Here is a 14,041-nt window from a genome sequence, read left to right as displayed (position 1 = left end):
AGTATCTGTTGTAAAACTGGTGGAGGAAAGTACTCAAATCACCATAATTCTGCTTTTTTATGCACTTATACTCAAAACCTTGACAACATAGTATATGTTTAAGGCTTTACTGGGCATAATCTTCAAAATAGCTACTTTAATACTTTTATTGGAGTAATATTAACCCTCTGAGACCCACTTGGACCGATTTTTGTCATTTTTAGGGGTGGGGGAGGAGGGTCTTTAAAGGGAGATAGCAGGTCAACAGTAGATGTCACATAGTAATGGTGTACATCATCTTAAAGCTGGGAACCTGAAGATTAATTTGAGATGCAGCTCATGCCCTAGGTCTCTAGTTTGTGGCTGTAAAGTTTCATGAGGCTGTGATTATAGAGGTCACAACAGGTTTTTTTTGTGAGTGCGTCCCAATTTTGATTGTTCTCATCTACCCACACAAGCACACAGGTGATGGGATACACATTCCTGCCAATGGTTTCACACTATTCCACTTATCTACAGATGGCAGTAACACACCAAGAACAACCAACAAAAGGCAGGAAAGAAGAAGACTGCTTACAAGTAAACCAAGGCGGCTGAATAGAGGCTAGGACACGGTCTTGAGCTATCGGTTATGACAAATGCGCAGTGTAAGTGGAGCTGCGATGTTGGAGGGTTACTTACAGCATGTGTAAGTGTGTGTGTGTGCATACATATAAGTATATGGAATTAGGTCATGTGTACGTAGGTGCAAGGTATGCCTGTATCCGTTTGTGCAGACATACCAATTTATGTTAAGGTATTTTGTATCACGATATGCATGTTTCTATATTATTATTTGCACGCTAGGTATTGTTATGTACATGCCTAATATACCATGAATCAATTTAAGTTTAATTGTTTTGGAACTATATCTGTATATGTATACATGCTCTTTTCTGTCAACATGAACTAATAAAAATGTATTCACAAAAAAGAAAGAACATAATCCGACCCAATTGCAGGAAGTGAACCAAAATACAGGGGACTACTGGCTGCCTGCATGGGCATTTGTTGAGATGGAGGTTTATAAAGTCATTTGAGATAAACTGGAGAAAGGACTTGTGCACACAGTAGATCAGTGCAGAGTCAATGTGGAAAAACTTTACAGCAATATTTCAGTGTCTGCTTTTCACTGCATAGAAGTAGCAGCTCTCGAGACGCAAAAAAAAAAGATCCTCTCCTTCGTACACGCCCCTCAGCAACATATTTTTTTCTATTTAGTCCACTTTAATATGTGCACTGTGAAACCGAACCACACTTAATAGAAAACAAACCAAAAGTATCAATTTCACTCTGATTCAGACATTACTGACTATGGCTTGTGAAAGCACCCTAAGACTCTTTCTACCACTATGTAAAAATACATAGTGGTGTAAAGAGTTTTGAGAGCTCCCACATAAATAAATAATAAATGAATAAATAAAAAGGCCTTACCTCTCTGGGCTGGAAGCGGCTTGTTTGGACTTCTGCGTGCCACTGTTTGAGCCTTTCTCCCTTTCTAAAGTTCCCTTTTTGTTTGATGATTTCTCTGTTTGGGAAGAGCAGGAGAGAAGAGGAAGGTTAATTTCTTTTAACTTGTTTACAATGTTAAACACAAAACATAAAAGGTAAATGGCAGCATTATAGCACAGTTCTGCAATATGTCCATCAGAACTGCCATACTAAGATATTGTTTGCAAGCTGCCAGTTTCTGTGTCGGTGTGTGATTTGCCAGCTGCTAGGAGACCTTCCCATCAACATTATCTTAAACTCTGCCCTAGGTATTGACAACCTGGGACAACTCACTCCATAAGAAACAACCCAACCCTGAGCAAACCCATATTTCAACTCATTAACAACTGATATGGAGACTAGATTAAAGCTAATTATCACTAAGAATAAAAACAAACATGCACAGTAACACACAATTCAATCATCAATCAAAAGTGCTGAGTCACAGCTCAGTTGTTGTGGTCAATCGACTGAGGCTGCCTTTTGCAGTTGGTTACAGTTATCGCATCCTAAGTAGCTGGATTTAATGGGCGAGTGTGAAGTATGAGACAGCAATGGTCCCTGTCTCCTGCAGCTTGGCAGGGAACACAGCTGGCTGCTCTGAAAGGGGAAAGCCAAGTTCTTTGAACAGGAAATTAAACTCTACAAAGTTTTAGTAGGCCACATTAAGAGTGCACCTGACCAACAAAACCAATGACCCAAAATATGAGATACAAATAGGCTTCTATGTTTGTAAACATTTTATTAACATGAGCTCTACTTGGCAAACTGAAAGCCAGTTTGTCTCTTAAAATGGGATCACAACTAGAGCTGAGCAATATGGAGAAAATCCAATATCACGCAATTTTTGACCAAATAACTTGATATCGATATTCGACGATATTGTAGGATTGACTATTGATGCTTTTACAAAATATTTACACAATGAGATTTGTATAAATAATCATCAGTATAGTGGATATAATGTGTGTAATATGTTATATATTAATAAAGTGTGTAAAGGCAACAGATAGAACAGTCTGGTAAGTTCAGAAAAATACATCACTTTACTGTGATGTAGACTTTAAAACCAGGAACTTACGCCACATCACGATATCCAAAATCTAAGACAATATTTCATCTCATATCACGATATCGATGTAATATCGATATATTACCCAGCACTAATCACAACCCATGATGCACTTCCTTTCTGATCTGTTTGTGTGCACTGCAGCATTCAATGCAAGAACCCCATGGCTCAAAAACACTGACATTAACTGACTGGACATGGATATTAACAGTGCCAATACTAATAAAATTATACAACTATTTTCAAAAAAAGGTCACTGAGGTAAGGAAATAAAACAGAGAAGTCATAAACCTGGGAAACATAAAACAAATCCTATTCAAACAATGCAAATTAAAGTTAAAATAAGTCTGACTGGCATGCTTTGCCAATCTCACAGCACATTTTCTGTTAGAAAGGTGTGATTTTTGTCACAGCTGTGTCTAAAGCAGCACTGAAGTCTGAGTCAGTTATAACTAAAAGGCCTATTGCTTTTATCACAATTACCCCAATTGGCATACAAAATTATTTTTTGCTGTGACTTAGTTTTACAAAGGAAATATTCTCATTACTCCAACTTTACTTAAGGAAACAGACTGTGTTGTGACCTGTTTGACTAGACTCGGAGAAAAGGTCAACATTGTCAGAAATGCTTACGGTGTTTGTTTCATTTTGTAAAAGAACAAAAAAGAGGTTAGGATAAGTCAGCTCAATCATCATTTATTTTCAAAATCCCAGTACGATCGATTGACAATTTAATTCCAAACCAGTGACTTTGTTGTTTGCGGGAACAGGAACAGGAACAGGAAAAGGAAAAGAAAACAGACCTTTGTTTGACTGAGAAAACTGCCAGCAAACTGTGAAATGCTTTTGGAAATGTGCATAGGGATGCTAAATATGAGATGGTGAAAACACACAGATCTCAGATGAACAACAACGCCTGTGTTGTCCTTAAACACATTCATGACAGTTCACCTAAACCAATACTGCAACAGTTTTTGCAACTCAACCAGGCACCTGACTTCATGAGGGTTGTGTGTAAGTAGTAGTGGTCATTTCATGGCATATTTTACATTCCTGCTCTTGCTTTAGTATTCTTAATGAGCTTAACTAAACTTTCAACCACCAAGGAGTAAGTTGCATGAAGTGTGTCAAACTGCAATTTCACACTATGCCTCTCTATCTATCTTGCGGTTGATCACAATGAGTCAGCATAAATGTCAAGATATATATCAGATCATGCAGGCGCCTCAGTATTAAAACAGTCACAGCTTTTTTTTAAACTACAACTGCACAAAGTTCAACATTGCACAACTTCCTCTCATGACCTAAAACTATAATATAGGTAATAAAACTGCAGGAGAACCGATTTATTTTATATTCTCAACTGTTGTAAATTAAAAAAAAAAAAAAAGCCTTAATTGAAGGCTTGGATGACAAAGAGGCTTTTCTCACAAGTGAAAGGAAAGCAGGCAGTAAGTAAGCACATTTTATCTCATTGAGACGCATAAACCTCCTGAACTGTGACATCTCCTCTGTCTGAGTTGAACACGTGCACTATAAATGTGCAATAACACGTTGGTCACTTTTGTGTCACTTTTGCAATGTAAATGCTGTTAATCTACTATTACGGATATGTGCAATAACATATGCTGATCACTCTGTGCAATAATTATATGATGCTGTGCAATAATTATATAGTTATCTGACGGACACTTTGTGTAATAATCTGGCAAAACTGTCACCTCATCAATATACATATTGTATTTTTATATTTTATATTGTATTATCTTTATTGCACTCTCTCTTTTTTATTGTATTATCTTTTATATATTTTTTTATATTGCACTATCTCTTATACATTTTTATATATATATATCGCACTATCTCTTTTTATATTGTATTATCTTTTATATATTTTTTTATATTGCACTATCTCTTATATATTTTTTTATGTTGATATTGCACTATCTCTTTTTATATTATATTATCTTTTATATATTTTTATATATTTATATTGCACTATTTCTTTTTTAATTGTATTATTTTTATATTTTTTTAAATTATATTGCACTATCTCTTTTTTATTGTTTTATCTTTTATATATTTATATTGAACTGCCTCTTTTTGTATTGTGTTATCTTGTATATATTTATATTGCATTATCTCTTTTTTTATTGTATTATCTTTTCATTAGCACCTCCACAATGACAATAAAGGGCTTGAATCTTGAATCTTGAATCAGACTGAAGAAAGTTTACAGACAACTGATTTAAGCTAAGGATGAAGCCACAAAGTCAAAGTCTCTTAACATGATCTGGAAAACAGAGACAGAAAATAAAACAGCACAGTACCTATGAAACAAGACAAACACACATTGTTTCACTGAATGACACAACTCTGTGTCACTAAAACACGTTATTACACCACCAAACCACAGCAGGTGTGTCATCTTCCAGCACCATAGCAACAACATTTAGCCAGGGCTAGCTGATATTAGCCTTTACCTACTGTATCAAGGTAGCATCCACAGTAGCTTCATATCATCATAACATTAATAATACAACCAGAATATAAAACATTAATCTGCCTGGACGAATACTGAGCCTTTAGCTGATGTGGCTAAAGTTAGCTTCTTTGAAATAACAACTACTACTCGCTAGCATTAGCTAGGAAGCTAGTTAGCTCATTAGACTGGATGCTACAGAGTGATGTTATGGCGTCTCCTTAACTACAACACAGAAATCAACAAATGTAGGAATGTTTTTCATACCAGAGTCCCTCATCTCTCTAGACATCTCCATGGACCGCTCCCACGCATACTGTGCTAGAAGAGCAATGTCCAGGTTGTGTCAGACCTGCCCATGCTAACTGTGCTGCTGTAGGAGGAGTTTAGATAGATATCATCCTCTGCTGCCTGCTAGTGATGTGTGGGTTGAGAACGAGTCGGTTCAAAGAGCCGGTTCTTTTAAGTGAACGCTAAGAGTCGGCTCCCGACCGAGAGACGTTTTTTTTTTGTTTTTTTTTATTAATTCAAGGCAGAATAACAGGATGATCTTCTCCGCGCCACGGGCACTCCATGCACTGACCGTGACTGATGGTACGTGTCCACAGGCTCCGTGCTTTCCACGCTCCCCATTCGTTGTCTATGTAAGCAGCCGCGTAATGCATTCTGGTGGCGTCGCGATTCGAGAAACAGAGCGTCGCAACGCTCGCTCCTCATTTGCATAAAGTTGAGGGCTCGTTTACTTTATGTAAATCACGGGCGTCCGACGTGACTCGCCGCCTCTCGAAACTCCCGAGAATCTTTTAAAATAAACGTTGTCGATCCAAAATAAAGACAGATTCATCAATTGCATGGCTTATTTCTTGCCTCAAATGTTTTCAGAAACACATTTCGGTGAACTATTTTCGTGAAATAAGAGAAGAAACTGTTATTTTTTAATACTGTTTCCGGTTTGAAAGCTGGGAGCAGCAGCCAACGGAGGGAAAGCGTTCGTCCAAACAGGTGGGGACAGCCTGTGTCTAGTGACAGCCCACAAAGCGTCCAATGTTGGGATGCGTTGCGTCCCCTCGCGATAAAAAAACGCCCCTGTGGACACGTACCATGAATGTTGTGTTAATGACGTCCGTGCGACCAATCAGGTGATGACAGATAAGGTGCATAACATCAAGCAGGGACGGGCGGGGGTGCGCGGCGCGCTGACGGTCTACAGGTACAGAGCAGGAGGGAGAGGAGGAGAGAATAGAGAGACGAGTGTGGTGCGCGAATAGCAGACAATATGAGTGACAGTCAGAAACAAAGCAGCATGTAAAATTACGGTATTCTGGAAATTATAAGGTTTAGTATAATTATATTGAATAATTTAAGTGATATATCTGCACACATACTAATCATAGGTCAAAACAGCGCTAAATTTGGCTGAATTATAAAAGGCAGAAGTGGTAAAATGAAGAACCGTTTGGGAGCCGAAAGAGCCGGCTCTTCTTGGTGAGGTGAGCCAAATGAACTGGCTCACTGAAAAGAGCCTAATTCCCATCACTACTGCCTGCCTCCCTGCTGCAGAGACAGGAGGCTGAACAAACAAATATATACTATGCAGAAAATGCAACTGGAAAACGCTACACCACATCAGTGGTACATCAGGAAGTTATAAGCTCATGCATTTCAAGAAGACATATACATTGAGTAAACAGCCTTTTGTTTATATAACTGTTGAATTTATAGCCAATTTAAACTCTGTAAGGGCCAGTTAGATGAAAAATATGGTATGATTTGTATATGAACATTACATTTTTGTTGTTTTTGTTATTTACATACTTTTTTTTACATTATATGTGTTGCATATGACATCCATATCATAAACAGTATGGCTCTAATCTAGCATGAAAAAACATAATGTATGAAATCTGTGTGAAATGGGCCATTACACAAACTTGTATGTTTACATGCAAAGCATACAAATTGTACATTTCACAGATCTCATATGGAATCATGTTGCAGATATGTTGTTGTCTTTTCTTTGTATATTGTGTATAAATACTTCATAGGTTTACTTTTAAAACCCTCCATTATTTGACCTTTGCAACCAAATGTTGCGTTCCAATACCCATAGTACTTATTATGCCAGAAAAAGGTTTAGTATGTCCCAATACATAGTATGTAGAATGCAGAATGCCAACAATACCAGGATGTCCTACTACATTCAGTCGCATTTTACAGTATGAAAGCCAGCATGCTTTTCTGGCTATTCTGACCCACAATCCTCTGCACAGCAGATATATGAGCAAGAGGGTCAAAGATCAAGGCACAATGTTATGATTAAGTAGTATGTCCCAGTTGTGTGCATACTGCATGCAACAATACGTACTTTGAAGGGCAGCTGCATTACTTATTAAAAGCAAAAGGTATGAGATTTGGAACGCACCCTTTATGGGTGTGGAACTGACTCTCATTATCAGTTCAGCGAACTCTGTGCCACAATTTAAAAGGCTTTTAAAAACCTATCTGTTGGGCCGGCATTTTTATAACTTATTACTCCGATGATCTTATGTTGTTTTTATTTAATTTCCTTCAATAACGTTTGACCCTTCCCTGAACTTATTTACTTTATTTACTTACTGACTTACTTTCCTGTCAGTCATTTCCATAGCAGGAAAACCACAAGTGTTATTAATAACAACATAATGACTCATTCAATTTAGTTCTGCCAGGCCCATTACACTGCTGTCGTCCATGCTGGCTCGCTGTCATTACACTTAAATGGAATGGAGACATAAATAACATCGTTAGTGACACTAGTGTCTTTTCTGCTATGACACGTCTAACCTAGTGTGTGACTGGCGTCCTTCTCCACATGGCTCTCTGCCAGTTGTGAGTACATTTGAGTTACACCTCATATGCACGTTGGGCCAATTACATTTAAAGGAAGTGATACTTGCAAAACCGCCTAGTTTCATCATGCAACCCTTTGATGTAGACTTTTATCTGTGTGAGGCTATCTATGCTCAACAACAGCAAACACTAAAGAGATAAAGACGAGCATCTCAGGTCATCCGCTGCACAAATACTGGTAGACCCAATTTATTGGACACAAAGATACTGGCAGTAAAATTCTGTAAATAGAAAAAGATGACAAACCTGTTTTCCGGTGCTGTTTGAGTTTAGTGAGTGTTGTGCCAAGTGGAGCAAGGGCCTGTTTGACCATTCCCTGGCCTTTGGTGGACTTGTGGTACTTGTTGGTCCATTCAAACTTGGGTGCCTGTGTGGGCGACTTGCAAACATCTGAAGAAAGACAGACAGAGATAGCAAGATAATTAGAATACATTTGGATAATCACAATGTGTTGTGAGTGAAGAATACAGCAAGAGCCTGATCTGAACTTTCAGGCAAAAGTGGAGAAGCTAGAGCAAGAGCAATGGTAAGGTGCATGGTATAAACAAGAGTGCTTATTTATATACTTGTACTAAAGAAATAGAAAAAAAGTAATTTTTAAGCTACATCTGTCTATTTCTTGCTCTTACATCTAGTTTGTAAGATCACCTTCACATTTTGTACTCTACTGCTTTAAATGTGACTACAAGTGACAGCTGCTGCAGTGTATTAAAGGTACTGTATCTCACTTCTATCTGCTTACCTTTACCCCTTCCCACACTCTTCCTTGTAACAACAGCTGCCTGGTCATTCAATCTTTCCATCACTGGTGTCCCTCATCAGGTTAAAAGCCTTTGTGGCTCATCGTAGAATACCGCAAAACACACACATGTCAGCCTTTCGCCTGAGCTCACGTGTTGTTTCCACCTTGAAAAATAGTGAGCCAGCGGCAAAGGTGACACATCCCTGACAAAACAGACCCTCTGTTAACCTTTCAATGGTCCATTCCATTCAGATCAACAGGAGGCAGGAGGTAAAAAGTAGTTCGAGAAAAGTATTGAAGAGGAAGATACACGTCCATTTAAACTGTTCTCATCTTGTCCCTCTGTAAACACTTATAAAAAAAGACAGAGTCCATCCAAACTCCACCCCTTCTGTCTGTCTGTCTTCCTTGTTAGTAAGACATGCGTCATGTACACACCCAGTAACTGACAGATGCATCGACTCCAACTGTTTGTAGTTCTAAAATTGCCGGAAATTGTGAACCACAGCCACCTACAGTCTCACACATGTATTTCTGTACATGTTAAATTTATTTTCCTGTGAACTGTCAAATTTTAAGAATAAACGTATGTCATTGTTTGCCACTTAACGTAACCTCAAGGAAGTTGAAGACTGGCTGAGCAGGTTTCCTCCTTTCAGATGGTTAGAGGGTTATTTGTCTTTGTACTTCTTCACACATGAAGAAGTTGTTCAGGAAATACAGTGTGAACTACTATGTATGTAAAGAGGTCAGGGTCCATGTTACTGCACTGTGTGAATAATTATTATTTTTCCACCTTGCCAATGTCATCTAAGATGAGATCTGACAGTACATTCTTTAAGAGGCTGTAGCAGGCTTGTTTTTAAAGAGAGTGAAGATACTTGTATCATATGAAACTAGGTGACCTAAGGCATTCATTGGTACCAACCATGTCATGCTACGTTGGGATAAAGGCTAGACGATGCTCCAAAGTTGGGCTACATTTTGGAGAGGGAAAAAAGGGGGTCCCTTGACCTCTGACCTCAAGATATGTGAATGAAAATTGGTTCTATGGGTACCCACGAGTCTCCCTTTTACAGACATGCCCACTTTATGACAATCCCATCCAGTTGTTATGCATGCAGTATAAATGTGTTATTTTCGCCTATTATAAAATGGAGTATTTGAATATTTCTGCATACTGGGGTCACTAAACAGTCTTGAAATTACATAAATTGGGTATGACTGGAAAGCTGAGACTCTTGTGGATTCAATGAGCCCAACTGTATTCATATGTGATAATGTTAGTCCCCAAAGTAGCCATTTCATTGTAGTGAGACCATTTTTTTAAACTTGACATCACTGTATAAAATGACCTGTTGTGAGCTCTAGGATAGGTCCACAGTATGTGGGTCTTTTAGGGTTAAATTCATTTTCAAAGGGCTTATTTTCTTAAAATTTCCACAAACTCTCTGGGAATTTTCAATGGCTATGAGGATCTTCAGTTAAAGCAATAAATGCAGCTGGAAGTCATGTGAAAATATCCCACATCTCTGAGGGCTGACCTACCACTCCACGCCCTGTTGACCTCGCTGAGGAAGAGCCGCGAGTGGGAACCAAAAGGAAGTCTGAGCTCTAATTCCTCTTCCTGGTAGCTCAGTCTCACTTTAGTATCAGCACCTAGAATTGGATTAAGAACAGGGGAAAAAAATGCAATGCTCAGTTTCATGCAATGGATCAGTTACGAAGCATTTTGTGATTAAACTGTGATGTAAATGAGGGCAACTCACCCAAGACCGCAAGTTCCTCTGGTGAGGAAACTAAAAAAAGAGTGCAGCGTGAGAACTGTGTAAGGGTACTTCAGAGAAATTACTGTCATGTCCTTATTCACTAGAAACAATAGTTATCTTGAGAAACACATTATTATGTGGCATTCTCCTTTTAATTGTAAGGTACAACATATGAAAGCAGCTCACCCTCCACAACAGCAAAGTCGAGGCAGATGGGTATGATGTCTTCCAGTGACACGTCATCAGCAGTAACAGCCATCCTCCGATGGGTATAAATAAAGATTCTGCAAAATATTACAGTTAGATTTAGTCTGATGGCATATGCAGGGGTGGACACAATAAAAAGACACCTGTATTAAAATATAATGCAAGCCAATACAGTAGCCTTGCAGTTCTGCAGTAACTACTACCATTTTCATAATAATATATCATTTTGGTTACTGTGTCAGACAGGTTGATGCAACTCATTTTAAGGCCATAATCCTGTTGCTCCCACTCCTTACAAAATTGCATTAGCCTTTGAATATAAGCTTATTGCTCACACACAGAAGCCATATTATAGCTCATTTTTAAAACTCACGCATGCTCTTTTGTAGACTCCACCAATCCCAGCAGTCTGCTCTCTGTAACGTCATCAAAGAAGACATCGCATTGGACAGCATGTTCACAGTTTAGTTAAGGATGTAGTGGAAATATGTTCATGTTTTCCTTCAGTTGCACCTTTTACAGTATATATCACCAGGAAATATGACCTTCCTCTCATTTCAGCTCAGTGTTCCGGTACAATGGGCGTTTGTTTCCTACAGCATAACAAGTGGTTAGAGTACTTATCCTTGAGTATTTCCATTTTATACTAATTCCTCTACAGTTCACAGGGAACTATTTAGGGCTGTCCTCGACCCAGGAAATTCTTAGTCGACTAACACCTATACGATTTTGTCGTCTACTAATCGATCAGTTGATTTAATCGACAGATCTGTAAAACCGAGCTCCAAAAGCACCACTTTAAATCTTGTGTTTACCAGAGATGTGCTCATAAGTTTCTTGGAAATAAGTCATTCAGCAAGAAAAAGCATAAAAGAAATCCTAGTCGACTAAGACCATAACGATCGATTAGTTGACTAATCGACTAAGAGGGGGCAGCCCTAAAAATATTGCACTTTTTCACTCCACTATATTTATCTGACACCACTTTACAAATTAATAATTTACATGTTAACTCTACCACACAACTTATAAAATATGATACATTCTTATATATCAAACTACTCGGTATGTTAAATGGTTTATAAGATTAGACCTCGACCACATGCAACATTAAAATTCTGTTTATATGTTAGTGGTCATTAATAATAGTCAAATATTATACTATATAATTCTGCTTTTACTTTTGATACTTTAAGCGCATGCACATGATAATACTTTGACTTAAGTGACATTATGAATGCAGGACTCTTACTTTGGCTAACTTTTTTTTTCCAACTGGTGTTGTTACTTTTGCCCTAGACACTATAGGGGAAGTTGCAATAGCACAAGGCTCAGTATTTTAGCATTTTATGATTTGATTGGTCTGAATGACTGTATAAATGTAGGTGGTTGTCTCCTATGTACACTATGTTTTTTTTATATGTGTGTGCTTTTGTCTTTTGTCTGTTTTTAATGAGCACTGCACCGAAACAAATTCCAATCAACTGTGGGTTGACATGGAAATAAAAGTATTGATTGATTGATTGATTTTACTATAAGGATCTATACTTCTTCCACCACCACCTACAGTAGGCCCATATGCAGTAGGCCTATATGCAGTAGGCCCATATGCAGTACACCCATATGCAGTAGCAGACCTATTATGCAGTAGGCCTATATGAGAAAGTAGCAGCTGGCGACACAAAGTCTCCATCTAGTGGTTGAAAGGTGTCACTACAACTGTTGGCACAAATCCCTGGGAAGTCACACCCGACTAAGCCTACACGAGTGCTGTAAACTATACACCCGCTGTAAATACACTGTCTGGATTGAAATCACAGCCTGAGTGAGGTCATATGCTAATATTGATTCACATAGATGTCAAACCATGTGATTTAATCCTATACAGGCCTCTCTCTCTCTCTCTCTCTTTCTTTCTTTCTCCGAGCTCTGGTATTATTCAACATGTTTAGTTTGCAGCAGGTAATAATCCTCTGTTTGAAGTCCTGATAATCCACAAATGAACGTCTCAAAAGGATACTATGATGCAGTTTTCTTCCCTTTCCAAAGTTTCCTGTATTGCGACGGACTGATCCATAGTGAAGACTTGTTGCGTGACAACTCCTCCACGAATACCCGAAGGAGACTCCAGTAACTCCACTTATATCTCTCTAAATGCAGCAGCAGCAGGAGGAGAGACTCTTCAGAGGTTCCTCGTGTAATCCGACATTATTCCCTTTCGATCCAGATGTTTTCTTCTCCTTCCACCCAGCTGCTGGCCCGACCCAGTCTGACTGACTGCCACGCACTGATATGTGTGTGCAGCCGCGGTGACGTCACACCTGGGCTGTCATCAGCTCAGTTTGGTTTGGATTTAAGGCCTCGAGCAGTTTGAGCCAAAGAGGATTATATCCTACAATAGAGCACCAGTCCCAATTTCTACAAAGTTATTTTATCAAAGCCATCAGGTCAATTCAGCTGAAGTGGACTTTTGTTTAAGTTTTTCTTTATTTTTATTTTTTATTTAATTTTTGCTTTAATAACATATCCTCTGAATGTACTGCGGGAAAGGAGACCAGGTGTTATGGAATGAGGTGAAAGTGACTTTTGTTTAAGTTAAAGCCAACATGACATATACTGTATTTATTCAGTTTAAAATGACAGGGGTCATACAGCATTCCTGGGTCAATTTTGTTGTTCAGTGGGCTAGCAAACTTTTTGTGTATATAATATATATATTTATACAGACTAAAAATCCAGTAATTAACATATTGGGATATTTTAGCCTATACTCAGAATTATATATATAAAAATGTGAGGAATCACTTGATTGATCACGTTGGTTTAAGAAAAGTGGACAACATCGAGGAAAAAAAAAAAAATTCACAGGACTAAACATTTTATGATAAAAATAATCTTATTGGAATTTTGTGGGCCTTTTTGCCACTATGAGCCACTAGAAATGTCATCACCTTTCACCTCTTTCTATGGCAAAAATGTGACTAAATCAAATGTAGATTTATCTGACATATAGTTTATTAGATTCACTTCATCTTTAGGCACAGTTATATTTTACACAGTACACAAAACTAGAATAAATTGTAACAATTCTGATTTATTTTAACATTTACATGACACCATTATACCTTAAAATATACTCTGTAAACCACACAGTATAGACATCCAACTCACGATTCACAAAAATATAAGACAAAGAGTAGCCAAAAGTACTGAATTGCACATTTCATTATGATTACACATACAGAAATGCTTCAGCAAACCTTCACAACACCCTGTAACAGCTTTGTGTTTCATAAAGTGCATAATAGAGTCATAGCTGCGTCACTCTCACAATGGCTTGAAGAGATGATAATCTAGGGAGAGGTTTTGGT

The 14,041-nt window shown here is 38.1% G+C and overlaps 1 protein-coding gene across 3 annotated transcripts in view; it reads right to left on the bottom strand.

Moving 5' to 3' along the window:
- Nucleotides 1-12,949, bottom strand: part of inpp5b (inositol polyphosphate-5-phosphatase B) — a 28,530-nt gene extending 15,581 nt beyond the window's left edge. Inside the window, exons 1-7 of one of the 3 annotated variants that reach the window (XM_037784992.1) lie at nt 12,691-12,949; nt 11,044-11,123; nt 10,650-10,747; nt 10,464-10,493; nt 10,243-10,353; nt 8,199-8,342; nt 1,453-1,546 (exon numbers count right to left, since the gene is read on the bottom strand). In XM_037784992.1, coding sequence (XP_037640920.1) covers nt 1,453-1,546; nt 8,199-8,342; nt 10,243-10,353; nt 10,464-10,493; nt 10,650-10,747; nt 11,044-11,123; nt 12,691-12,747 — 614 coding nt within the window. In that variant the 5' untranslated portion in view covers nt 12,748-12,949. Of the gene's footprint in view, nt 1-1,452; nt 1,547-5,330; nt 5,487-8,198; nt 8,343-8,694; nt 9,562-10,242; nt 10,354-10,463; nt 10,494-10,649; nt 10,748-11,043; nt 11,124-12,690 lie in introns of those variants that run through there. The other 2 variants (XM_037784993.1, XM_037784994.1) reach the window with 2 other exon arrangements.
- Between the last annotated feature and the right edge of the window lie 1,092 nt (nt 12,950-14,041).

Source organism: Sebastes umbrosus, chromosome 11, assembly GCF_015220745.1.
Source record: "Sebastes umbrosus isolate fSebUmb1 chromosome 11, fSebUmb1.pri, whole genome shotgun sequence".
In the NCBI taxonomy this organism is placed as follows: Eukaryota; Metazoa; Chordata; class Actinopteri; order Perciformes; family Sebastidae; genus Sebastes; species Sebastes umbrosus.
This window is presented reverse-complemented; position numbering and strand designations above follow the sequence as displayed.